This window comes from Brienomyrus brachyistius, chromosome 14 (assembly GCF_023856365.1).
Source record: "Brienomyrus brachyistius isolate T26 chromosome 14, BBRACH_0.4, whole genome shotgun sequence".
Classification (NCBI taxonomy): domain Eukaryota; kingdom Metazoa; phylum Chordata; class Actinopteri; order Osteoglossiformes; family Mormyridae; genus Brienomyrus; species Brienomyrus brachyistius.
The window spans coordinates 334,387-359,322 of record NC_064546.1 but is presented as its reverse complement, the minus strand read 5'-3'; the positions used below and the strand labels follow the sequence as shown (position 1 = coordinate 359,322).

General features: G+C 43.9%; 2 protein-coding genes across 6 annotated transcripts; one reads left to right on the top strand and one right to left on the bottom strand.

Moving 5' to 3' along the window:
- Window positions 1-656: 656 nt before the first annotated feature.
- On the bottom strand, window positions 657-22,072 carry acp7 (acid phosphatase 7, tartrate resistant (putative)). 3 transcript variants are annotated; one of them, XM_048974248.1, is made up of 14 exons: window positions 21,942-22,072; window positions 17,251-17,384; window positions 16,405-16,605; window positions 15,179-15,361; window positions 14,854-14,879; window positions 12,624-12,721; window positions 6,158-6,220; window positions 4,351-4,465; window positions 3,934-4,047; window positions 2,806-2,842; window positions 2,302-2,369; window positions 2,038-2,109; window positions 1,738-1,875; window positions 657-1,465 (listed from the first exon to the last, which is right to left on the bottom strand). In XM_048974248.1, the coding sequence occupies exons 2-14, from the start codon at window positions 17,354-17,356 to the stop codon at window positions 1,400-1,402; spliced, it is 1,287 nt and encodes a 428-aa protein (XP_048830205.1). In that variant the 5' UTR covers window positions 17,357-17,384; window positions 21,942-22,072; the 3' UTR covers window positions 657-1,399. The 3 variants fall into 3 exon arrangements, with proteins under 3 accessions (XP_048830205.1, XP_048830204.1, XP_048830206.1); XM_048974247.1 differs by lacking the exon at window positions 21,942-22,072 and adding an exon at window positions 21,240-21,394; XM_048974249.1 differs by lacking the exon at window positions 21,942-22,072 and adding an exon at window positions 18,716-18,871.
- On the top strand, window positions 20,684-24,854 carry katnbl1 (katanin p80 subunit B-like 1). Of its 3 annotated transcripts, none has more exons than XM_048974251.1 (10): window positions 20,684-20,924; window positions 22,164-22,290; window positions 22,617-22,654; window positions 22,865-23,132; window positions 23,356-23,471; window positions 23,553-23,603; window positions 23,684-23,773; window positions 23,855-23,959; window positions 24,074-24,167; window positions 24,283-24,854. In XM_048974251.1, exons 2-10 carry the CDS (start codon window positions 22,177-22,179, stop codon window positions 24,313-24,315), a joined length of 909 nt encoding a protein of 302 aa, XP_048830208.1. In that variant the 5' UTR covers window positions 20,684-20,924; window positions 22,164-22,176; the 3' UTR covers window positions 24,316-24,854. The 3 variants fall into 3 exon arrangements, with proteins under 3 accessions (XP_048830208.1, XP_048830209.1, XP_048830207.1); XM_048974252.1 differs by lacking the exon at window positions 20,684-20,924 and adding an exon at window positions 21,459-21,532; XM_048974250.1 differs by lacking the exon at window positions 20,684-20,924 and adding an exon at window positions 21,542-21,706.
- Window positions 24,855-24,936: the final 82 nt, after the last annotated feature.

The window sequence follows — 24,936 nt, the reverse complement described above, 5'->3', positions numbered from 1 at the left end:
TGACAGCCATCAGTCACTGTCAAGCAAACCTTCGCTACTTGTCTCATGGTCCATTTAACCCCATGGAAACACATGGAGATTTTTTTCCCATTTGTGTTCAGATATAGCGACAGGGTGTTTCCCAAAGAAATGACTGAGCAGGGAGTAGCAGAGCAGCATAGGCTGTTGGAGCATTCGTCAGTCTGTATGTACTGAAAGGGAGCCCTCGATGGAGTCAGCCGTGTATAAATCGCTGTCTGCCTTGCTGAATTCATACTGGCACAGAGGCTTGACCCTTTCGGCATGTCCCTCAAATACGGTCATAAGTCTCCACTAGATATTGGAGTTAACTGTTACTGGACCACCTGTGAATTGTTAGGTCGGCATACAAATATATAGCTTTATTATAAGCTAAATGCAAGATAAATGTTTCCTTTGTAGTACAAGCCTGTCCCTGAAGCATTTTGTGTTACAGTCAAATTCACAAGGTGCAGTGACTGACTGAGGTGGTACCGGGAACTGAGTGAAGGACCTATTTAAACAGAGCCAGAGCGGTAACTATATTTCTATGCTATGCTTCCAAGTGGAACAATTATCCAGGATCACATTTGCCGTTCCAAAACCAAAACTCAGTATGCAAACCATGCGTACATTTCATCCAGAAACGAGCAGACGGGAACCTGGAATGATCATCTTTATTTAGAAAAATCCGCAAGATCCAGAAGACAGCGATTACAATAAGACGATTATCAAAAGCAAATTTACAAAAGCAAATTTACACAGCTGTACGTGACTTTCCTACTGCCACTTTACAGATAAAATCACACTGAATAAAACGGCATCCACTGCAGAAAAATATTGCGGATATCAGTAAAAAATGAGCCCAAACCTAAAATGACTGATTAAATACATCTTCTGCCAGCTTTAGTCTTTTTAAAACCTGATAGATGATTAGCGGCATTTAAACCTTGTTTGTGAAATATTTAAGAACTTCCTGGTTTAGGTGAAAATCCCTTGTGCTTTTGATAAATGTTTCTTAGCATTTATCCATAATGCATAAATCACCTTATGTGGGCTTATGCAATCCCTGTGGTTTTAGACAGATTCATTCCAACTCCAGAACAACAGATTAAATAAAAGATTCAGCCATATAAATCTGATTTGACAACACTTGAAAGCCAGTATCACCCTTTTGTTCAGTTCAAAACACATGTATTTTATAATTGGCTTTCATCCATTATAAAAAAATTCACAGCCGTTTTATAACTGTCATATCCCTGTAATCATATAACTGCCTATCATGTCCGTAAAAGGTTTAGAATGTACTTGGAAGTTAATTGAACCTTGAAATACTTTACTCCAGAAAAGAATTTGATTGGTTGAATGCTGTTGGTCCCCGCCCACGTGTTGACTGGTGTTGTCAGACCCAGGCTGCCGTCGCATGCCGATCCTTCACCAGCCACATGGTGTCAATCACCTTACCATTCTGCGGGGTAAACAACCAGGAGTATCTCTGAGTCTGCTTGACCTCAGCATAACCGCAACACTGACATCACCCACTGTCTGCATCTTCTTCACAATCTCACTTGATGGGTGAAGTTGCAGCCAAAGGATGAATCAATTTCTGGAGCTCCGCAGTGACAAGAAAACAGATGTGCTGGCTGCGTTCGGTGTTCTATTCGCTCACTTTTTTTTCCCGTCACAGTCTCGTCTGGAAAAACCCTAAGCTCTGGAGCAAGGGGCAGCATCTCCACCTACCTGGTCATCGGAGACCTGCTCCAGGTATAGATGGGTGGAGTTCAACACCTGCATGCGGGTGTAGCCATAGTCGGTGCTCCGTAAAGCGCTCCAGTCCCTGGGCTTGGGGATGAAGCCGTCATGTTTCTCTCTGCATCCCTGGAAGATCAAAGGGGTCTGACTGCTTCTGTCAAACCTCTATCGTTTGTCAGAGCCTTTCATTAGCTTCACTTTTTTAAAAAAAAAAGGGTCTTTCATTTCTTTTGTGATGTTTGGTTGTGGGTCAGAAGTGCTGATTCTTTTCAGCACTGCGTTACTTACAGCTGAGCCAGTGATGATGTGAACCGGGGCTTGGGGGTTCACATATGGCTTCTCTACACTCCCATTGTAGACCTGGGGAAAGTATTTTGTTTATAATTTTATTTTGTTCTAGATTAGATTAAAAGCAATTTTTATAAATGAATTATGTATTTATCGACTTTACTGTCAAATTCAACCTCAAACATAACTATGACCATAACAAGCATGACTGTACTGCACATCTTCCCGTCAGTTTATTGCATTTCCCTTTGTGAATTCCCTTACCTTGTACTTATAGACTGGCCAAAGCCTTTCGTAGGTGTGCTCATGTGCCCAAAGTTCCAGGTCCACTCCTGTAAAAGCACCAGCGCCAAACCATTTAAGTATTAACCTGCCATAGTATGGAATAACCTTCACTTCAAATTCACCATCTGCTGGCTTCCATCTCTCTGTGCTGCCCTGATTTCCTCTTCCCATTAATCTGTGGGAACTCGCTAGACTCATGAAGCTAGATGGCAAGTGACTGATCCTGGCTGCCCATGACCTTTGACCTTTTGTAGTCCAAGAGTCAAGAGTTTTCATGGCATATCTCTCGAAACAATCAGCCAAGCCAGGAAAGTCACACAAAGGCAAAAGCAGCCATCAAAAAAAATATTCCGTACCACTGCAAATTGAGGTCTGGACTTTCTCAACCCTTCTTTCTAATAGGCCAGAGGATGTCAGTTAAAAACTTTTTGAAACACTGACAAATAGCTTTTGTGATGCCATGTTGCCACAAGAGCATCTTACCGTAGAGGTAGAATAGATCTTCAAGGCTCTGTCTGACCTGGAACAGAACAGAGTGTGCAGTGGATAACTATCATCAGAAAACACATCTGGAACCGCCCTCTTTGGGCCAGTCTAAGCCGTCAGTCCAGGCATGTACCGAGAACTGCGTGTTAAAGCACCAAATGGAAACTATTTTGTGCAATCTGCACTGATCTGCTTGTTGCAAAAAAGCACACACTTCAGGCCATGTAGAAGAGCAAACTCAGTTCACAGTCAGAAGACACAATTCTAGTAGAATACGTAAGAGAGCTAGTTAGCAAAGAAAGTTCACAAGAAGAGCAACAAGATGCTGTATTCAGTTCAGAGAAAGACCAAACAGGAGGTTAAGGGCATAGGATCAGGGTCAATGTGCCGATTCCTTTCCAGACCGTAAAACTGCTTATAGTGGTTCAGAGAACTGAGGCTTCAGATGAGCATAAGGTCCGCATGGAGGTCAGCATAGAGGATTTACACACCTGGGGGTCAGGGAGACAGGCATGCAACAGGCCCCACACAGAACCCTGGGCACCAAGCTGCCAAATGCCCCAATGCTGAACTCAGCGCCCCCACGGTGAGCCCCCGAGCTTCTTATGGAAAATAAAAATCACCGGAAAAGGTGCATTTCTCACCCGATTATTCAACGGACTTTCACAGACCACCCCGTACCTGTGACTTCGCAACAATGTGATTTTCATGAAATATCTAAATGACGATGGCCTTTCTGTCAATCCCCCAAAAAGCTAAACTATTACAAACCCATTGAATGATGTATTCGTTGCTAGAGTTTTAAAAGAGAGATTGTAAAAGAATGTAAATAAAGCTATAAAGCTTCCAGGTCATGTTTCGCGCCTCGGTCTTCATTCTTTGCACCTCTGTTCTATTTGTTTAGGCTGCTGCGACTGCCCCCCCCCCACCCACCCCCCACTTTACAAGTCTGGAGCTACATAATATATGTACTAGAAATTTATGCCCTGTAACATGAGCAGAACACAGAGTAATAGCCAGGGTTTGTCTTCACAGTCTCTGACAATATAGCAGATATTAATTTATTAATCAACGACTGCATTTGGTCCCACAGTAGCTATTTACAAAGGCGTAGGGATAACATACAACGCTCTCAAACATGGTGCAGTCATCCTTGTCCGCATTGGAGCAGTACATAGGCCTGTGTCCCATGGTGATAATCCAAGGCCGCGTCTGCCTCTTTGACGGGTTACTGGCCTCCTGGGGGGGTTGTGAAAAATAATGCATTTCATGTACACGGCACAGTACGGGGGACTGACCATCAGTGCACAAGCTGCCAGGGCTTTGGAGAAAATATTTTCCAATATGGCCACTATAATCAACAACAACTAAATCTCATTACTGGCAGAATGATAGAAAAGTATGCAGAAGGTCTGGATAAATGTTTATGTGTCACATTTCCCAAAGAAATAACTGTATACAAGCACCATAAGGCGAAAGCTATTTTGCTGAGAAATGAGGCTTAGATCCAGTAAAAAATCTAAATATAAATGAAATATGTACCTCCAAGTCTTTTTTAAGCCATTCATACTGCTTGGAAATTAAATCCTTGCCAAACTCCGGGAAGAAGTAGACTTCCGTCGAAAATGAGATTATATGAGCAGGCCCGATGTTCCAACTGCATGAAATGTAAACAATACAACTATATATAAGTATCAGCCAATTATGCATCATCAGAAGACTTATAGACACGCCCATAATAGTTACACATAACTGCATGTGTACGCTGTGTCTATAACAGGGATGTGCATCTCCATCACTGAGGCCAATGCGACACACATCTCCATGCACTGACAACGATCTGAGACATAAACGACACATATGAAACCACTACACATGCGATACGGTATGATTCACTCCTACTGCGATGTATCTCCAGATACTGACAGGCCTCTAATTTACACTAGACGGGCAGAGAGACTTGCAGATAATTGGCCACTGACAGCAGTGGAGGCCCGGCGATGAGAGTGTGTGCTTGAGAGGGAGGCGGGACTCAATCGAAATATAACATTTTTGGTCAAAAATTATTGGTCAACTTTCTAAATAATAAAGGCATAGGGCCTCTACTAATAATTATGTATTAAATCGAATTTTACAGACGCAAAGATGCATCCCGAGTAAATCTATAATGATCCATTCTTATAGCAAAGCGCATTGTAGGACACCACTCAAGGCATGAAAGTCATCTGCAAAGAGCATATGCAATGTGTCTTGGGGAGATAGCAAGACAGCACACCTCAACTGGCCTGGGAGCTGACATGATACAGAGAGCCGAGACGGTATCGCGGGCCGTAAATTCAGGCTTCAATAAAGAAGATGGTTTATGGCCAGAATCCGGAACTTCACTTCCATTGTGAACATATCCGACGAGGGGTACAGATAAGCCCACGGGGAGCTGTAAAAATAGCCCCACAGCTGGCGGGCAAACCGGTCACTGACGTGGGGTGGCATTAATACACGTTTCTACAAATTATTCCATTAGAGAACTTGCCAGGTGAAGCAGTGAGAGAGTGATGGTGGCAAGGGAGTGCTGGCGATAAGCTTGCTTTGGGTCGCAGAGGACAGAATGTATTAGATAGACGTTATTTGTTTAGAGAATAGGCACTCGGCGTGCCCCAAAAGTCACCAAAGTGAGAGCAGAATGGCATCCCGTGCCAGAGTCCACAGCACGCCACCCTCTTTGCCCAAGCCAGGTCTGACAGATGTATGTCCAGCACTTAGAGTGCCTGTGATGGATGAGACCCGGGTCTCAGGGGATCCGGGGCCTGCGAGAGCCGCTTCTGTGCTTGTGGTCAGCCTTGCATAGCTGGACTCTCTTCTGGGGTATCGCCTTTCGGCTCTGAAGAATGGCCCAAGTATTCCATGCCCTCGGGCTCTGGGATCGCTGCTGCCTGTGCCGCTGGTTCCCGCAGAACCAACCATATGTCCTAAGAAATGCTGGCAGTGGAATAGCGGTTGACTGTTCTCTCTCTGTGCTTTCATTTCCTATTTTTTACCCCTTTGCTCCTTATTTTAACTGTGATATGACAGGTTTGCTTGCAGGGGTGTGCCGTACAGTGAACTAAAGTCTAGAAAGCTTTTACAGTTTTTCCATTATTGTAGTGAGTGCATTTTAGCTGCATGTAACCATGGAGACTGAAATTCAGTTCTGTTTTGAAAGCCCTTATAGGGCAAAACTGCAAAGACATCTAGGGAATATTTTTATTTCCTTTTAAAATCTTTTTATGTCACTGTAGAGAGTGTGTGTCCTTCTAGTCACCTTGCAACTCATGCTGTGAATTCTCTGAGTGTCTTTAACGGTTAGACATACCTGTACCAGAGACCCTCCGTGTCCCCTGGCATGCTAAAACGGTTCTTGTAGTTGGAGAAGTTGCTGGAAATAAAGAAAACAGGGCAAGAGTTGTCAGGTAGATGTATAGGTTGTTGATCTCACATTCCTCAAATTTCTTAGGTGATTAGCTGCAGAAACCATTGACTTCTGCCTTTTTGTTGCTGTTCCCCGGTGCAGCCAGTAAGTATCTTGTTGCATAATCCCTTGATCGAAAAGAAACGCAGTGGGGTCAGGTTTCCCCGGCATGCCAAACACAGCTGAGTCCAGTTAACAATCTTGACAGGGTTCAGTCAAAGGCATCTCTGCCCTGTGCTCGTCTCCCAGCTGTGGATTGAGCTCTACCTGGCCTTCAGACCAGCTGAATGTATGTCCCTCCATGCAGAGGATTTTACCCACATGGTCACGCCTGTCAAATCAAATTTTATAGCAGTGATGCGTCTGTGCATCTCAGCAGTGACATGACACACGCAAACATGGTCATGTTGCTGGACGCAGTGTAGACAGGGAGATGCAGCATAGAGGCCCAGCAAATGTCTGCAGACTACAACTGCTCCTTGTAAGAACAGATGAACTCTGAACACATTCATTGACATTGGCCCAGACAGGCCGTGAGGTTTCTTGATCACAGCAGGTGTTGCTTTTCCATTAGTTTTCATTGAGTTTCTCACTGTCCTGGTCCAAGAATCACAGAATGTGAAAATGCCCGCTACCTGGTGGCTCTTGATGCAAGGGGCCTTTTCTTCTTAACCTTTCACAGTGTGGCAATATTTTCACTGGCAGAATCTGTGCCACTATATCAAATGTGCAAAGGGAAAATCTTCCTGGGGGAAGCAGTTGGTAACAGAGAGGACTTTCCTTAATGGCTGGCAAGGCCGTAATTTCACCATAAAAAGCTGGGCCAAAATTCCAGTGAAGAAGACGGTGCTGTGGGGAGCTGCTGGGTGTTCTTATGTAAGAGCGACAGCTCACTATGGGAGGCCAGACTGAATTCGGGGAGTAGGGGCAGAGTGACGCGGTTAATGTCAAGTTAGGGGAACCGGAGGAGGTTAGGGTCAGGGATTAAATGGACAGGGAAGGATCAGGATGAATGTTTTAGTATTGTGGATGCTTAGGGAAGGATCAGATTTAGGGGTACTGTCATTGTAAGGCTAAGACTGTTCTGCCTACAGTCTTCCTTGCCAACTCCAGGCACAAACAAAAAACTTCATACAAAGTAACTGAAGTCACATAATTCTGCTTAAACCCAGAAGGTGTTTTTGCAGTTTGCACCACATAAATACCGAATAATGTCACATGACGAGCAATAACTGAACAAGAAATACATGCAGCAGCAAATACATCCTAATCATATGGGTGAAAAGGACTGTAGACTCTTCAGGCTTCTTTAGTGGCACAGTAAAGCCACAGGTTAACATTGCCACCTAGTGACATAGTGTAGGCTTTACTTAGAGGCTTTAGTTAGAAAACAGTGATCCTGGCACACGACGTACAAACTCTGGACATTAGGAAATGTCTGTTTTCTGTGAACATCTTAGATTCCCATAAAATAATCATAAAATGGCCATTGGCCCTATCACGGCACTGCATTCTATTACTCTATTACATATGCATATTTAAAATTAGGATTTAAAATAACTTCAAGCTACAATTAAAAATAATGATTGTTTGAAATTTGCAACATCACTAATATAATGAATCTGGCTTGCAAACTGATACTGTTTGTGTATGAGAATACTAAACGTGACCTTTCTCCTCAGAATGCAGAGAACGTTCCCTTTAGGGCCGTGTTTCTCAGCCGAGTCCTCGGGGACCCAAGACAGGCTGTGTTTCTGCTCCCTCCCAGCTCCCTGTCCGGGGATCCCTGAGGACCAGTTAGAGAAACGCTGCTGTAAAGGCCCCTTACAGGAGATCTGCCGCTGTCCTGCATAACCTTAAAATGCAGTGGGAAAATATGATGCGTCTTTCTGTTTAGTGGTTATTATTTCTGGTTTTCTTCAAACGGCAATCTGGGAGTCACTTTCCACACAGAGTTCTTGGACACGCCTGACCTTCCATGGAAATTCAAGGAGATAAAAGGGTGTAAGAAAAGTATTTCTAAAAAGTGATTGCAGGCAGGCTCATTATCCTTTCAGTGGAACCTGCTTTATAAAATGAAATTCCAAGAGTAAATCATAGTTTTAAAAAAAAAACAGCTAGCCGTTTGTTGATGTCTTAGAGGACTTAGCCCATGCACACGTTTGCTTAAACAGACAGAAGTATTCTTTTCTGGTCGAACCACCTCCTCCTTAACTTGACAGCTTGATTCACATGACATACTGAGTACACAAAGACCACCGGCAGGGTGACACTAGTTTTAGAAACTACTGTAAAACTGAAAGGCTCCTTGGCTAATTAGTTCAATTATTCCGGTGCGTTTACTGGTTTGTTTCCTTGATTGAAAAACTCATCCAGCTGTTTCACATTAACTGCATGATTATAGGAGACTGACCAATCCGTACATAGCAAGAACTCAGTGCTTCTTAATTGAAAACGTTGTTTACAAACCCTGTCCTAGCTCAATATGTGTGTGTGTGTGTGTGTGTGTGTGTGTGTGTGTGTGTGTGTGTGTGTGTGTGCGCGAGCGGGTATGCCTATCCTTATGGGGACACAATGACCCCATAACGTGATAAATATCCATTTTTTTAACACGATTTTATAAAAATCAGTGACTGTTATGAAAAAACTATAAAAAAAAAAAAAAAATTTTCTCTTCTATTTTGCTTGGTTACTTATGGTTATGGTTAGGGCAGGGTGGGGGTTAAGGTTGTCATACTTAGCGTTAGCATTTTTCCCATAGAAGTGAATGAGAGGTCCCCATAAGGATAGGTATACCCTACATGTGCGTGCGTGTGTGTGTGTGCATGTGTGTGTCCTGACATGGATTAGGTGGTCACTCTAGCCACCAGTGGAATCTGAGTTCTTCTGTATCAGTATCACAAATGAGTAGCCGATCTTCTGCCACCATCAAATGCAGTGGTTTTGTGGGCATGGCAGCCATTAAAATAAATAACAATACATTAAAAGCACTTTCTTGCAGAAAGAGTTATGCAACGTACACACAATCACCGATACTAAAGCCTTCAGTTGGAGGGACAAGCCAAGAGCAACAAACTACTGTTTGCCATCCCTATATAAACAGATAATAGTGAGAGAACAGTGAATTTGAGAGGAGGGATAGGGGCTGGAATTGGCTGATCAGGGTATGTAGACATAACACTGAATGACTATTACTGTCCCTGTTTTTGATATATGACCCCCTCATTTCCCCAGAGAAGCCTGGGCATTAAAATTAGTCTGCAGCTGATCCCAGGGACACCGAATACCACCAATAACATCCAGCTTCTTTAGACATATTGTTTTCATTTGCTTGATGGCTTTTTAAGGGGATCCTTACTGCTGTTTTCTGTATTTCTAAATGTTCTAGAGGGTGTGGAGCACTGAGTTCTTCTACGTTAGGGGAAAATATCCTGGCACGCATTGCCCAGTGGCTGGGTCACCATCTGAGAAATGAGTATGTAGCAAAGCCAGGTGCGCGTAAGCTGGTATGAAAGGAGCGCGATGATCATAAAAAAAATATAAAAACAGGACATTTTTCTGGGGAACCCAGGAGCAAAAGGCTTTGACAGGCCCTTACCGTGAAAGAATAAACAAAGGGATGGACAGACAGAAGGCACGAAAAAGACAATGCCACAAAATGATTGGATGGACCTGCCGTCAATGTACACCTGCTTCTGCTCCCCTCGGCCAAGACGTGTTGCATTATGGTATCAGGGATATTTTACATTACAGTATTACATGCATGACCATACGAATGTAACTCCGAAAGGGACTGTCAGTCAAAGCATTCTGAACACTTCTGCTAGCACGTCATTCTCAAACGAGTCCTAAAATTGACCCTTGACACACAGCGCATATGCATCCGCTGCAGATTCAGCTCTGTTTACATTATTACACGCAGCGCGGGCAGCAGGACACTGACAAATTCCAGTGTATACGTTCCTGTTACAGTACGGCAGTTGTCTTCATCCAGTGTGACTCTGCATTAAGAGTTAATGGCAGACTGCATCCATTCTTCAAGGCAATTCTTTTAACGCTTCGGAACAAACACGGGGAACCTTTGTGGGTTTTGTCTTGCTGGGTGCCTGGTAGCACTCACGATCTCTCTGCAGTCTGCTTTTAATACGAGGAACATACCTTCGGCGTTCGCAAACACAAACCGAGATCATCTGGGACACATGGCACTTTCCGTAGACACACAGACCCACCACACCAAACCAGTAGCTGGAAGGGCAGCTCGCTAATGTAAACACCGCGGTAAAAACATACTTTTAAGTGGCAGATGGGCCATTTTTCACTGCTGTATATATCTATGTCCAGTGGGAGCAAAATGCTCCCAGCTTTTACAAGGAGACACTGTCGAACCTAAAGTCAGAAGTTGGCCTCATTCACCCCCGGTTTGCTCCTCGACATACCTGATGTCCTGTTTTAACAGCACACAACAGTCCCCTGGAATCTTTAATTCCCAGGAAGAGCGGCCGCCTCGCATCACATTTCCCAACAGTATCGAACCCCCCCCCCCCCCCCCCACTCATGATGTTTCACTGATGCATAAAATACACCCTCCACTGGCAAAAATGTTTACAAATATAGAGTACACTACCTGTACAAAACGCTGGAATGAAGCATGTTTACAAAGGGAGGCGGTAAAACCCCACTTTACGGGCAGCAAAGCTGTTGCCATGTGCACCTACTGTTTATGCATCATATAAACCATCATCCAGGGTTTGCCTTAGTGCGTCCTGTTGACTTTGGGAGCCTGGAAACCGTGTGACTGAAAGCAGTCTGAACCGGCAGAGGGACTCTTGGCCGCAGTTCAGAGAACAGCGGGGTTGAAATCCCAGACTGAGCAACGCTCGTGGGCCTTCCAGAGTCATCTCTTTTTTTTGCTTTCCCCTGAGGTAAAGGCAGCAGTGTGAATAGAGTCTGGCCTGTAAATTCAGTGCATAAACAGGAAACTTCTTTTGTGTGGAAGAGAACAGTGAGGGGGGGGGGGGAAGTGCTGAGTCATCAGCAGCAATAACGCCGGCTCTCATGCGAGACCGAGCACTTCCAAAAGCACCTGGGAAGGCCTCTCTGGTCTCATTCCCTGGCCAGGCTGCCCACGCAGCACAGCTACCAGGGCCTCTGTTGTTGAATCGGAGCTGACCTCCGTACATCACCATCACTGCAGCCTCGGCCGGCTGTCCCGCCTGGGTTCGGGCCCGACAGATCGCAGCAGGGCCGAGTTTTACGCATAACCTTGCCGGAAGGCAGGGGAAGTGTCACAGCAGGCGTTCCTTATTCACCATTTGCCTGGAGGGAAGGCGGATAAGGGCACGTTTCTGGGCAAAGCCAACAGTAGCTCCACAAACCGCTGCTGCCCGTGCTGTGCCAGAGGCCAAGACGTGAACCACGTACGCAGAAAGGACTGAGCAGAGGACTACAGCAGATCAGATGCAGCGTGCGGTCAAATGTGGGAGAAAAATAAAGTTCATACATGTTCAGAAAGATAATGGAGAAGGTGGGTCATTGCTTACTGAGATGCTCACGTTCGTTCCATGTTCGCGATCGTTCTGTTGGCTCACATGTTCACGATTATTCCAAACAAACCTGTGATCAGTAAATCTCTGAGGCACAGGATAAGATACAGTATAAGGGTGTTAAACAAGCTATTCATTCTGTGGTGAGATGAATAGCCAGCTTCCAAACCCAACATCTGTCATTTTGGCCAGCGGGGGAAAAATAAATATGAGGAGGGAAAAGAAAACTGAAACTATGGAACACAAACTGTGCCCATTTCCCTCTGGCAGTATCGATTAAAAAGCAGTCAGGAGGCGATGTTAGGCAAGCGCTATCAGCGCTGGACTATTGAGAGGCAATTAACTATGTTTTCATTCCGTGCTTCTCCGTACATGTTGGTTACATTCCATGAAATATAACCATTTGATGAATATGCATCATTATACCACACATCTTAAGGACAGGCGTGATACTGAGTGCTTTCCCAGAAGCCGGGAGACGAGGGAAAAAAAACAAATGAAGTGCGTTATTCTATCTCAGTTACATAACCGGCCAGAAGGGACCGCGAGCATTTTTTAATCTTTGTGTTTTGGCTACAAATCATCACTGTGCCCTTGTCGAGTTTTCACAGCGGGGCCTTTGTGCCTGGCCATTTTTCATCGAAAATGGGCGTCTCGCTGTACTGAAGCTCATTACATTTGCCCCATGCATGTACACAAGGGTGTGACAAGTCAGGTATGAAGCTACTGTTTAAGGAGACATTACCTAGTATATAAATACACCACACTGCAGTTGTAGTGGCTTTTTCATGCACAGGCAGGAGAGAGCGGTACGTGGAGATACTCACTATTTGTATTCGTGGTTCCCAGGGCAGGTCATGTATGGCAGATAAGCAGCAATGGATTCCACCTGCCTCATGAACTCGTCCCCAATCCTGGCGTTGTCCTTAAAGAGGCAGACAACATTAGACAAAACTTCGCATCAACTTCACAGACCATCCTTTCTGGTTACGCCACGGCAGGGCGAAACGCTTAATCAGTTAACACTGGTGTTTTAGGCAAAATGGACATTTCTTTATTTTTTTTACCAAATAATGCAAATTTTCACCTTTTGGGGAATTATCAAACTTATTAAATTGTCTTCAGTGAATCTACAGTTAATTACTGCATCCATACGCCGTGTTCAGTTCGGGTGGTGAAGTTCACATTTTATATGGTGCAAGAAAAACGTTCCTGGGATTTTCCTTCTGGAGCAAAATACATTTAATGTCTAGGGCTAGAATATAAAAATCCACAAAAGTATGGAGAAAATCACTCTGGTTCTTCAGCAACTTTAGTAACTATCCACTAGGAATTCAAATAAACGGCATCTGGGAAAAATCCGTGGTGTTAAAAAAAATCAACCACTTTGCCACTCATTCAGGACAAAAAATAAATAAATATATAACGATTAAAAATATATAATAAAACCTAATTGCTGGAAATATGATGGAAATGCAGAGAAAGAGAGATTCATATGAATACTCAGCTGTGCTTAATACCCACCTTTTACAGGCCTAAGAAACTATAAGCAATAAATGTAATTTGTCTAATTAGGGTTATTAATCAATTCAAGCTTATTGTTTCTGTTCAGCTGCAATTATTACATTATTAGCATTATACAGTGCTAAAAGAAAGTCGCTTGCTTAATTCAGTAAAAATGCTGCAAATTTATTGGGGTTTTATCGCAAAAACCAAATATTTGTGCTCAGTAACGCTTTGGGAGCTAATGGCTACAATCGCAATTAATGACAAAATGGCAAGAGCGGAACTGAATCAGTCAGTTGAAAAAAGATGACACTTAAAATGTCATGGAATCTTAAACATTGCTTGTCATTGGACTTTTGTTATGAAACCAATAAATTTGCAACATGCATTGTAGGGCCCAGCAGTTGTCTTTTCTGCATTAAAAATGCTAATCAGTTTCATGAAGGAGAGATGGTCTGCGACTAAGACTGGATTGGTTTTTAAGGTCAGCTGTCTGGAAACATAAGAGCACTAAGCAATAACACACACTATAAGGTTGGGCTCCTAACTTGATACACATTTCCAAAAACACTGTTAAAAAAAAGAAGCTGATTTTGTAAATTCTTCTGGGTTCTGGACTGACAAAATAACACTAATTGAAGCCTAGCATTACTCCGTCGATGTTTTCATAACACAAGAATACCCAGAGACATGGAAACAAACAGTGGAATTCTTTTTGGGATTCTTTTTTTGTTTGTTTTAAAACCATTGCGTAATCGGAGTACATACATTTTCCAGACAGCCCGAAATATGAATCTACATCACAGCTAATGGTAATGGAATCGGAGCTGTTTATTTGCCTGTCATTTTAATGCTGGTCACTGAGATCGGCTGGTTCATCCCACCCCCATCCTTTTAAATATAGTACAAAGGGGTTCTGTTGGTTTCTATTTATAAGACCCAGGAAGTCAAGCGATGGAATCAGTCGTTGAAAAGTCCTGGCGTAACTGGGTGTGATGAAGAGAGTCTGATCGTTGAGTCCTGCATATTTTAGTTTCCTTTTGGTCCGTGGAGAACAGAATACAGGGACAAAAATGTTCAGACATTTAATTTGCCCAAATTGTGTCAAATTGAAGGGCAGAAGAACAGAGCGTGACCCCATTTGTGCAGTGTTTAAACACCCCACTGCACTCACACACCTCACTGGGGAATCACCTGGGATTTTATTCAGTCCCGCACTGAAAAATCTTTCATTGTCTGTCACCCTTTCAAGTAATGTACTTGGTTTCATGTTGCTAGGGACACCGATTATGCTTTTTCCAGGAACAACGGTGAACTTTGTCCTGTTTTTAAAGCATTGAGTTTTTTAATTGCATGAGGATGGAATCCTTGGAACGCCACAGGCTGGCTGAAAGCTGCTCTTAACAGGTCGTCCAATGAGCTTCACAGCCAAAGTCAGCCAGTTTCCTGCACGGAGTGACAGCTTTCACCGGGAGCCGCTTATAATACTTCAGGTCATTTCACTGGAGTTGTACTATAGTACTTATGTAACTTATGATATAGGTACATTACCTCATCCATGTCATATGCAAAGTCCCCTAAAAGGCAAAAAAAGCCCAACATTATTTTTCCATATCTTTGTGTATTATCATGTATATCTTGTTTAGTCAGCATTACAGTTAATAGAAAGAGAAGCCAGTAAATAACATTATTTACGCAGTTTGTTCTTGGTTTATGTAACTAATACCCATAAGTCCACAGCTTTTTAAACATTAGTTCAGAGAAGAAATAGAAACTAAATGTGTATGACAGAAACACTGGACACCTAATTTCCTGGCAGTCTGGGCGTGTTCCGCTCACTCATGCTTCACACTCATTGGCCACAGTGATCCCTCACCGATGTGCAGGATGACATCGTACATCCCGACCTGGGTCTCCTTCTGCAGCCTGGCCAGAGACTGCGGGTTCTCGTTGCCCATGTCACCAAAGAGGGCGAACTTGGGGCTCCAGTCCAGGCTTTCATTCAGGGCGGTGAAGTAAAACATGTCACTCCAGCCAGCCTCGCTGCCACAGTGGTAGACTACGGGGGAGGGGTGGGGAGAGGGAGAGAGAACAGCAAGCATCATGCAAAGCAGCTGGGGGCCGAAGCGGCCTGAGACTCGTCCTGAACATCTGACAGTGGCAGAAAGTCCAAAAGCACTGACGCACGATATGAGCCAGCAGAAAATTCTTACAGTTGAGATGCTAACACGGGGGCGGCATGGTGGTGCAGTGGTTAGCACTGTTGCCTCACACCTCTGGGACCCGGGTTCGAGTCTCCGCCTGGGTCACATGTGTGAGGAGTTTGCATGTTCTCCCCATGTCGTCGTGGGGTTTCCTCCGGGTACTCCGGTTTCCCCCCACAGTCCAAAAACATGCTGAGGCTAATTGGAGTTGATAAATTGCCCGTAGGTGTGCATGTGTGAGTGGATGGTGTGTGAGTGTGCCCTGCGATGGGCTGGCCCCCCATTCTGGGTTGTTCCCTGCCTCATGCCCATTGCTTCCGGGATAGGCTCCGGACCCCCCCAACCCAGTAGGATAAGCGGTTTGGAAAATGGATGGATGAATGGAGATGCTAACACATTAACTAATCGACTAAACTGTGAGCACCAGGGGGCGCCAGTGCAACCCAGGTCCGCGAGGGGAAATCCGACATCCCTGTCTTCTCATTGGCTTCTGGCTGCTGTATTCTGTCCCCACACATACGCATCCCTCTGTGCCGTCAAAGGACCAATCCGTGGCGGCGATGATCAGACTGAGGCAGACAGCCAGGATGCATCTGCCTCCATTCTTTCCTTCCAAAGGCCCTCAACCGATTCAAAGAAAAGCAAACCAGAGCCACGCCATAAATCACAGGGTGGAAGGTAGCTGAGCGCCAACAGGCTGGGATGAACCACACAGCCAAGGGGTCCGAAATGGACAGGATGTGTCCGTGCCCCGTTCATGTTATTGAGCATTTATTGGCCTTGGACACCTCAGCTGGTTCACCTCATCATATAAATACATGCATTCCCAATGAAGGTACCTGCTCCACTCCATCTGTGGCAGTAAGAGCTCCCATTGCCTGTGTCTGCATGCACTCACCATAAGCAGAGCCAGGCTTCAGGCCCAGTAGAGTGACCCTGTGAATGAACAGCCTCCTCTTCTCCGAGCCCCCGTCCACAAAAGTAGTGGAGTTGCCCTTGGTCACCAGCGTGAAGAGTTTGTCTCCCCACTCGTTGTATTCAACCACGCTCCCTGTCTCATTGAAGGTGGTCCAGGTGATCACCATGGAACCATGGACTCCTGGGAGGAGACACCCGGCTGTCAAACACTAACAGGCAAGACGAATTGTATGTCTGCTCTATATTCCAGTTATATAACCTCCTAATTGTTCACAGAAAAGTTCTGCTTTTTGGTTTCTCACTACTTGGTCCTTAGGATATTCGCGCTGTTCAAATGTGGCTTTAAAACTGCTGTTACTAAAAAGGCATATTTATCTCCTGGTAATGATACATCCTCCAACATAAATATCATCTTACAGTATATAACATAGATCAAGGACAGCACTGGGTGTTTTTCAATATGCTTACTTCACCATACTTGTGTTCTCGTGTACCTGTTTTACGTCATCTTCCATTGCCAAAATCCAGTTTCCATTAAGTACAAAGGACGGTATGTTGTTCTTGCCCTTGCCCCACCCAAATATCAACAATGCATCGGTTGCATCCTCGCCAAAAGAGAAAAATCACGTGGTTCATTCTGCCCCATTTCAGTCTTGGAAGCCAGGTTAGCAAGATCGCTCTTACCAAGACCACAAGTATGATCTTTGCATTCTAGGTACTGAGAAACACCCACGGTTAGTTACTAAGACAGTGGTGGGCACTAAGACAACAAAAAATGTCAAAAAATATTAAAGCAATTCTGATTCTGAATATAGCAAAACTGTACCTGGATAGGAGACGTGCACCTGCTCTGGCTGACTCCAGATGGGGGGGACGCCATGCAGTGGGGCGATCAGACAGCCGACAACTAAGAGTGCACTGACAGGCAGCATCCCTGCTTCCTCCTCCGCCAGCGGCCTCCTGTGTGTGACACCCACGCCAGTTCAGCCTTGTGCCTTATTCTCTGTGGTCTCATGACTGTCACACATTTCTTCTCCGGACACAAACGCACGCGAGTGATTGGACTATGACCCACCTGTTGTGCCAGATATTCACAGGACAGCAACCATTCAACATGCAAAACCAGTCATGCAAGAGGAGAAGCGAGAAAGGGCACAGGATGGCAGGGAAGGTGAAGCACTGCATCAGTGGTTGGGGAAAAGCACCCATTTTTAATACCAGCTGCTGTCTGACGCTGACTGTGATACACACACTGCATGCACAAAATACAAACCTATGATGCAAAAGCAATGTCAAATATCCATATAAATATAAAACAGTTGCATTTCTTCTGCAAAGTTCTCCACATCGCCTTGCCTGACAGTCCTGCACAGCTGGCTTTAATGCTTTTCTCCAATTTCACCCGTCATTGTGTCTATATTGCAGGTAATTACTGGCTGCAATTTAGTTTCAATCACATGCAGACAGGAGAAAAAAAGGATCGTCAGCAGGTTATGAAAAACCAGCAATTCACTTCCTCATATTTATGTAAACAACATGTGCAGTCATGTGCCACTTTATAATTCCGGCTGAAACAGCTTTAATGTTTGGAAAGAATTAGTTATGTACTCAATGGTGCACTCCCCAACATTACATTTACATTTTATTTATTAAGCAAATGCTTTTATGCAAAGCAACACACTTTTTTTTTTCAGGGTCAGACAATCCCAGGAGCATCTGGCAGTTATGGGCTTTACTCAAGGACCCAATGGTGACGTCTCTCTTCTGATCCTGGGATTTGAACACACAACCTTCTGGTTACAGACACAGCATTCTAACCCACTGAGCCACAAACCACCCCCACCAGTAAGTCTAGTTATCAAACCTTGAATCTTTGACTATTTATCTGCCTTGGAAACAGCAGAGCCACCAGAGATTTTGGGCCCCAAAAAAGCACATCAGACCATTCCAGACCAATTCAGTTATGTATTATTATTATTATTATTATTATTATTATGTCACTCAGGGGCTCATCCTATACTCACTTGGGATCATCCTGACTACCCCCCCCCCCCTTTAATGGCACCCCTTCTTAGGAATCTGAATCTTTTATTCTAAAAGTGAATACTCCACTATAACTACAGCAGCACATTTCTGCAACTGAAAACTTGTCCCTTGATCTTCCCGACTATGAATCGGTCAAAGATCACAGGATCCGACCGATTGGTTCTCTCCCTACAGACCAGGCAGAGTGCACTCAGAATCATCTCTGATGTCTCTCTTTCAACCTACCACCTTTTCCATACTCTCACCTGCTGTCGTGTCTTCAGATCTCTGATCTCCAGGAGCATATGCTTCAGTTTTTACCTGCTGCAGTCAGACTTCTTCACTCACCAAACGACACACACCTGTGCATGCAGTGCATGCCCTTCCTATGTTTGCATGGATTTCCTCCGACAGTTCTAAGACATGTAGTTCAGTGAACTGGCATGTTTAAATTGAGCACAGGGTGTGGTTCTATGGCTTAGGATACTGTACTAATGATTAGAAGGCTGCCAGTTCAAATCCCATTGTCAGCAGAATGACATTTGACAGTTAGGCCCTTGAGCCACACCTTCAATCCCAAATACTCCAGGGATTGGCTGACCTTGTTTTCTTAATTGCCTATTTCTCTACATGAAAGCATCAGATAAGGATGGGCCGATCCACATTTTTTTCAGTTCCCATCTGAATACCTTTCCGATACAGATTCCAATTCCGAACTGCCGATAGTGATACAGACTCCGATATAAGAACTGTTTTACTCTTTTTACTTGTAAATTTATTATATTAAAATATTAATCGAGTCTCCGCCTGGGTCACATGGGTGTGGAGTTTGCATGTTCTCCCCATGTCGTCGTGGGGTTTCATCCGGGTACTGCGGTTTCCCCCCAGCAAAGACATGCTGAGGCTAATTGTAAAGGCTTAACAAATGGGTTATTACTAAAGGCATGCAACACTCTGAAACTCCATTCCAATATATTACATATTGAGCCCAGTAACGCTACAGAAACTGTAAACAATGCTACAGTATAAGCTAACCTCCATTATTTTTGTATGCAGGTGCAATGTACTGTAGGCCATCCTACATTTCAGCTTGTGGTCAAAGAACATCAGTAAGCCTATACATATCCTCTACTTTGGCACTTGGGAAACCTGTAGAAAATTTGTGAAATTAACTTAACTACCTCTTATCTGTTATTTTCTAGGCAGGTGAAACATGGAGCATCCTAAAGCTTCAAAGCCAAAGAATTTCAGTTTGTAATCAAAGGACATAAGTAAACCTACACAGGTCATGTACTTTGGAACTAAGTATCGGACATGGATCGATGATGTAGCGCCGATACTCGATTCGTCAACAGGCATGGATCAGCGCCGATATCGATTCGATCATCTGTATTGGTACATCTCTAGCATCAGGTAAATAAATAATGTAGTTCGGGTGACCAGATAATCCATGTCATCCCTGACACCTTGAGCTACTTCAGGTTTTACATGCTACCTTAAAACCGAAAGACTCCTGTGATTGGCTAAATTGTTCACTTCTTCTTGCGCTCTGACTGGTTCGTTTCCTTGACTGAAAGACTCATCCAGCTGTTTCATATTAGCATTAGTGACACGTGCATGATTATAGGAGACTGACCAATCAGCACACAGCAAGACCTCAGTGCTAAGTGAAATCCAGGTCCTTTTAATTGAAATAGTAGGTTACAAATCCTGTCCTAGCTCAAGGTGTTCCGGGATGACATGGATTATCTGGTCACCCTACATCATGTAGTACATATGGGGCCTGTGACAGACAGGCATCCCTGCTTTGTGCCGTATGCTGCCTGAAATAGGCTTCATTACTGGCATTCTGTATTTACTACATTTACACTCGCAGCTGTAGGTTTAATGTGAATTATTTATAAGTAACAAAGGCGCAGTCCTCAAATTTTGAAAACGTTTCAATGCAGGCTATATTATATATTATTATTATATTATTTTTTCACTCAAGACCTTGTAAAGTATTAAATGTTAAATAATACAATAATTGTTAAAGAACTCTTTCGTTCTTTAATATGTTTCACGCCAAGGGCAATAATTTATATTTTTCTACGGTTTTCGAAACGTATTCCTATCCCAGAAATGATACATGCAATTCCTTCATATGAACACAGGAGGGCGCATTCCAAAGCAACGACGGTCGTACAGGTGATCAAGGCCGTAGAATCCATATATTTCCTCGACCAACGACAGGGGGCGACCGAGTCCAACTGACAGTTTCAGGCTAAGATCCCTCCCAACATGCAGCGCTTTTCTGTTTGAATGGCGCAAGTTCCACTCTGATTCTGAATGTATTTTTCGGTTGATGACGTTTAAATATTTTTAATAATTATTTTAAAGTTCATCTACTTTTTTTGTTACCGTTCGGCTAAAGTCGAATTCAGTTCCAGGCTTGACACGTTTATAATGTGATGCACGAGAAGCCAACATGTAACGGTAGGTAAACTCCTCCAGGCTTTAGACGTGCCTCTCTCCCAGTGAGTGTCTCATTAAAATGCAGTCGCATGTAGCCCATAGGAAACCAAAATATTCGTGCAGTTAAACGATCGTCTAACCAATTTTGTCAACGTGGGCAGAAGGCTATAGAATCTGCATCGTGGTGTGTGCGATTGCTCGGCAGGCCTCGGCACCACCTCTGCTGGCAGCTAGCATAGCTAGCCGGATTAAACGTGTGCACTTAAAATGCGGACAAAAACATACATGTAGTTTATACCGTATGGGTTCCGTGAGCGAAAATAGCGGAGATCTTACCCTTTGGAGTTATAGTCTGATTATGGTCGTGAACTTGAGCAAACAAAGCAGACGGCCGGTGCTGCAGCCGCCGTCGCTGGGGCGCAGCTTGTGACAGGGCCCCGGTCGGCTGGGCTTCCCTACCGGGCGTCCCGCTGCTGTCCGGGGAGCTGCCTGCCTCTGCTACGGGGGCAGCTCCATCCCCAGTGTTCAGTTTGGCCGCATTTCCCCCCTGTTTTTGGCAGGGATCCACATGGGTTGCGCCATACTGCTGCCGGAATAACAGCTGTAATGTGCAACCTTTAGGACCGCCGGTAAGCGAGCAGATTAGTCTATAATGCTGCCTTTATCGAGAGGCTGTTTGTTGAGATGGAACAGACGGGGAAAAGAAACAAGCTTTCAAAATATAACGTATATAAATATAAAATAAGTTTATCGCTGGAAAGAGACCGTCCTTTGACAGTTGGGATGTTCGCAGCAGACGGCAGGTGTATCCAACGACCGTGGGCGTTTAGTCTTTTAGTTGGAAATGGCGCACCGAGTATTATAGCTACGAAGTGATGTAAAGTTTGTAAAACCTTAGTAACGCATATTCTGGTTGTTTTAGTTCGTGTAGCTGCTACTCTTACTGTTTCGCTAAACCTATGGCACGTTGAGTTAATGAAAGATGATCTCGTCAGACAGTCGGTCCACACAGTTCAGGATGGTTCTACTTAATGTTACCTTGTTGGCTGATGGTGCACTCCAGTAAAGTTAGTCGTTGACTGCTTACGTTCATGTAGTTTGTGGAGGAAATGCCCCTAAGTTGAAAGGAAGAACTAGTATTTCCGGGTTTGTTTGTTTTTTTTTTTTTTTTTTTTTTTTTTTTTTTGGCATGTGACATTGTTACAAAACTGTTTGCTGAAAAACAGCCGATTTCCCTCCTGTGTGTTACACTTTCTCAAGGTCCTTCCCTATTATGGCCTCTGGAGACCATGGTGTCGACAAGTTTGAGCACCGGTTTCATGAAGATGCCCAACCCTGCGAGCTCAAAAAAGGGATACGGTCTGCAAGTGGCAAGACCATGAAGGAGGCGAGTAGGGCTGCAGCTCGCTGGTTGACCATGGGAACCGTGACTTGCTTCCTGGCAGTTTGTTCAGGGCAAGAGATGCCTGTGTTCTCTTTGCTTTACTGGCACAAATACAACAATTAATGATTTACTTGTTTTGCAAAATAATTAACTTCCCCTTGTCTATGCAAGTGTCCGACTTTCTGTAATGTTCATTTTGTTCGTTCCGCTATACCATCATGGTATGCTTTACAGTGATTTTTGCAGTCGCAATGGCTGTCCCAGCTCCTTGTATGTGCTCCAGTAATGTATGGTGGAAGAGGAATTTAGTGGTATTCTTTTCCTTTTAGGTGGATTATTTTAAAAAGGAGGAAATAAATAAGAAGAGGTGAGTGTTCACTAACTATCAGCAATCTGACGCTCACCTCGTGTGATTCCCACGTGTGGCAAACATGAATTGACCTGTCACCAGTGTATCGACTCATTCACAAAATTCAAAAACTGAAACGCCTTGCAGAGGGGGTCCAAAAAGCCTCAGTTTTGTACAAGGGTGATTGGGTTATCTGGGCGAACCCTGAGCCTTATCTCCGCTCCGCAGATCTCCAGTGGGCCGTACCGCGCAAAACTCTGGCAAAGTAAAGAAAGTGGTGTCCTCCAAAAGGAAGGGACGTCAGGTGACTGTGTGCCCTGGGGGCAGACGGAAGCCATCCCCAGCTGTTGGGAGCTGTGACATGGCAAACAAGGAAAATGAGCTGGCATGTGATGAAGACCTCCATCAAGGGCTCTTCTGCAGGCAGCCCCTGAACCAGCCAGAGGTCACCAAAATGGATGGACCTGGGTCCAAGTACAGTGACCACTTCACCGAGGTTGGTCTGTAACAGATGCTTTTGGTCACATGAAATGCTTGATTATTGGTTTTTGATAAGTAAAATTGGGAATAGGAGTAATTATTACTGTTGGCCTCTTCCTCCAGAGAAGAATTGGTTTTATTACTAAAGTTAGATGATTTGCCAAATTTTCTGTCAGTCAAACCGTTACAGAGATCTTTTGTTGTTTTTGCTTGAGTGTGTGACTTAATTTTTTATACAGCTTTCAAAGGATCATGATGCAATGACCCAAGTGCTTTTTGGAAGAAATCTCAGGCTTAACGTTGCTTTGACTCTGTGGCGAAGGAACGCAGGCGAACTAGTTGCATACCTTCTCAGGTAAAAACCCAATACTCATGATCTACAGACCAATTTCTCAGAATTTTATTTAGATTTTAATTTTCCTTTTGTCATCTGTAGAATCCAGGACACTGGTGTGCTTGTTGACTGTTTACCTGTAATCACAAAAAGGTAAGTACTTGTTTATTTGAAATGAATTGTCTGACTGCATTCTTTGTTTCTTATAACTTGTGCTTTTATTCTTTGAACAGTCTTCAAGAGGAAAAGCCAGCAATATCCATTGGCTGTTGTGTAGACCTTCTACCTTTAGTGAAAACGCTTCTTACAAGTCAATATGAAGAGTGAGTTCTGTTTTTTATAACAACCTGGTTTAGTCCTATTGATGTACATGGCAAAACTTGTACTTTAAATTTTCTTTTCAGGTACCTGGTAGTCGGTTTACATTGGGTTCAGTCCGTTTTGAGGAGGTGGTGGCCAGAACTGTCTGTGAACGGGAGGACGGCTCGCGACAGCCATTCAGACGATAAGTATGTTTGTTCGTGTCGCTCATTTACAGCTGATTGGCCATAATTATCCATGTTTGTTGTGTGCTGTGTGTTCACGTGCTTCTTAATTAATTTCCTACTAAATTGTTATTGTAGGAACATTCATGTGATGAAGCAGCAGTTACAAGAATTATGGGAACATGGCTCAAAATTAATTTTTCTTCCTGGAACTACGGGTGAAGTGGCGAAGGTATGGTGATTCACTTTTTTGTTTTTTGTTTTTTTTTTCCCAGAATGCTCTAGGAGCTGTGACACACATGTGTTCACATGTGTCCTTGTTCTCATTCTGTCCTCCTTTTTTGAAGGCAGTAGAGTCATACTTGTCGCAGCTGCGCTGAGGCAGAAATGTAGCACAATGGGGCTCGGACCACTCCAAGCACTTGACAGCGGTTTCCAAAGCTGCTTTTCAACTCCTACACTAATTCTGAGGCCGGAGCGACTGGACCTCGGAAGCACGACACAGCAGTGGACTTGAAGGACTGAGCATCACTTTGACGATGCATAATCTGTGTTTTTTTTTTTTAGAACTGATATGGGGTGGGGGGGGTACCTGCAAACTACGACGACCTACTTCACATTGAAGTGGGCTGTTTGCTTAGGGGCATGCACTGGACTCTGAGGTGCCAGAGGCTCGAGCTCAATTAAAGTGCCAAGCTCTCGCTCCACCACAGCACTGTTCTTCTGTCGTGTTTTTGTAGAGATGAATGTAATTAATGTTCCTAGTCTTTTTCTGCTCCCCCCCTTCCTTGAAATCAAGAACTTGAACAGCAACAGTCTTAAATTATTAGACTTTTCATGTGCTTGTTCATAATTAAAATCTTGGACTGTAATGTATATAAGATTTTATTTTAATCGAATATTAAATAAATTTGCAATGTCCTGTTTCAGACTTGATTTTTATTACATGGCAGAGATTGACATTTAACATATCTATGCATACGATGAAATCTTTATTCCAT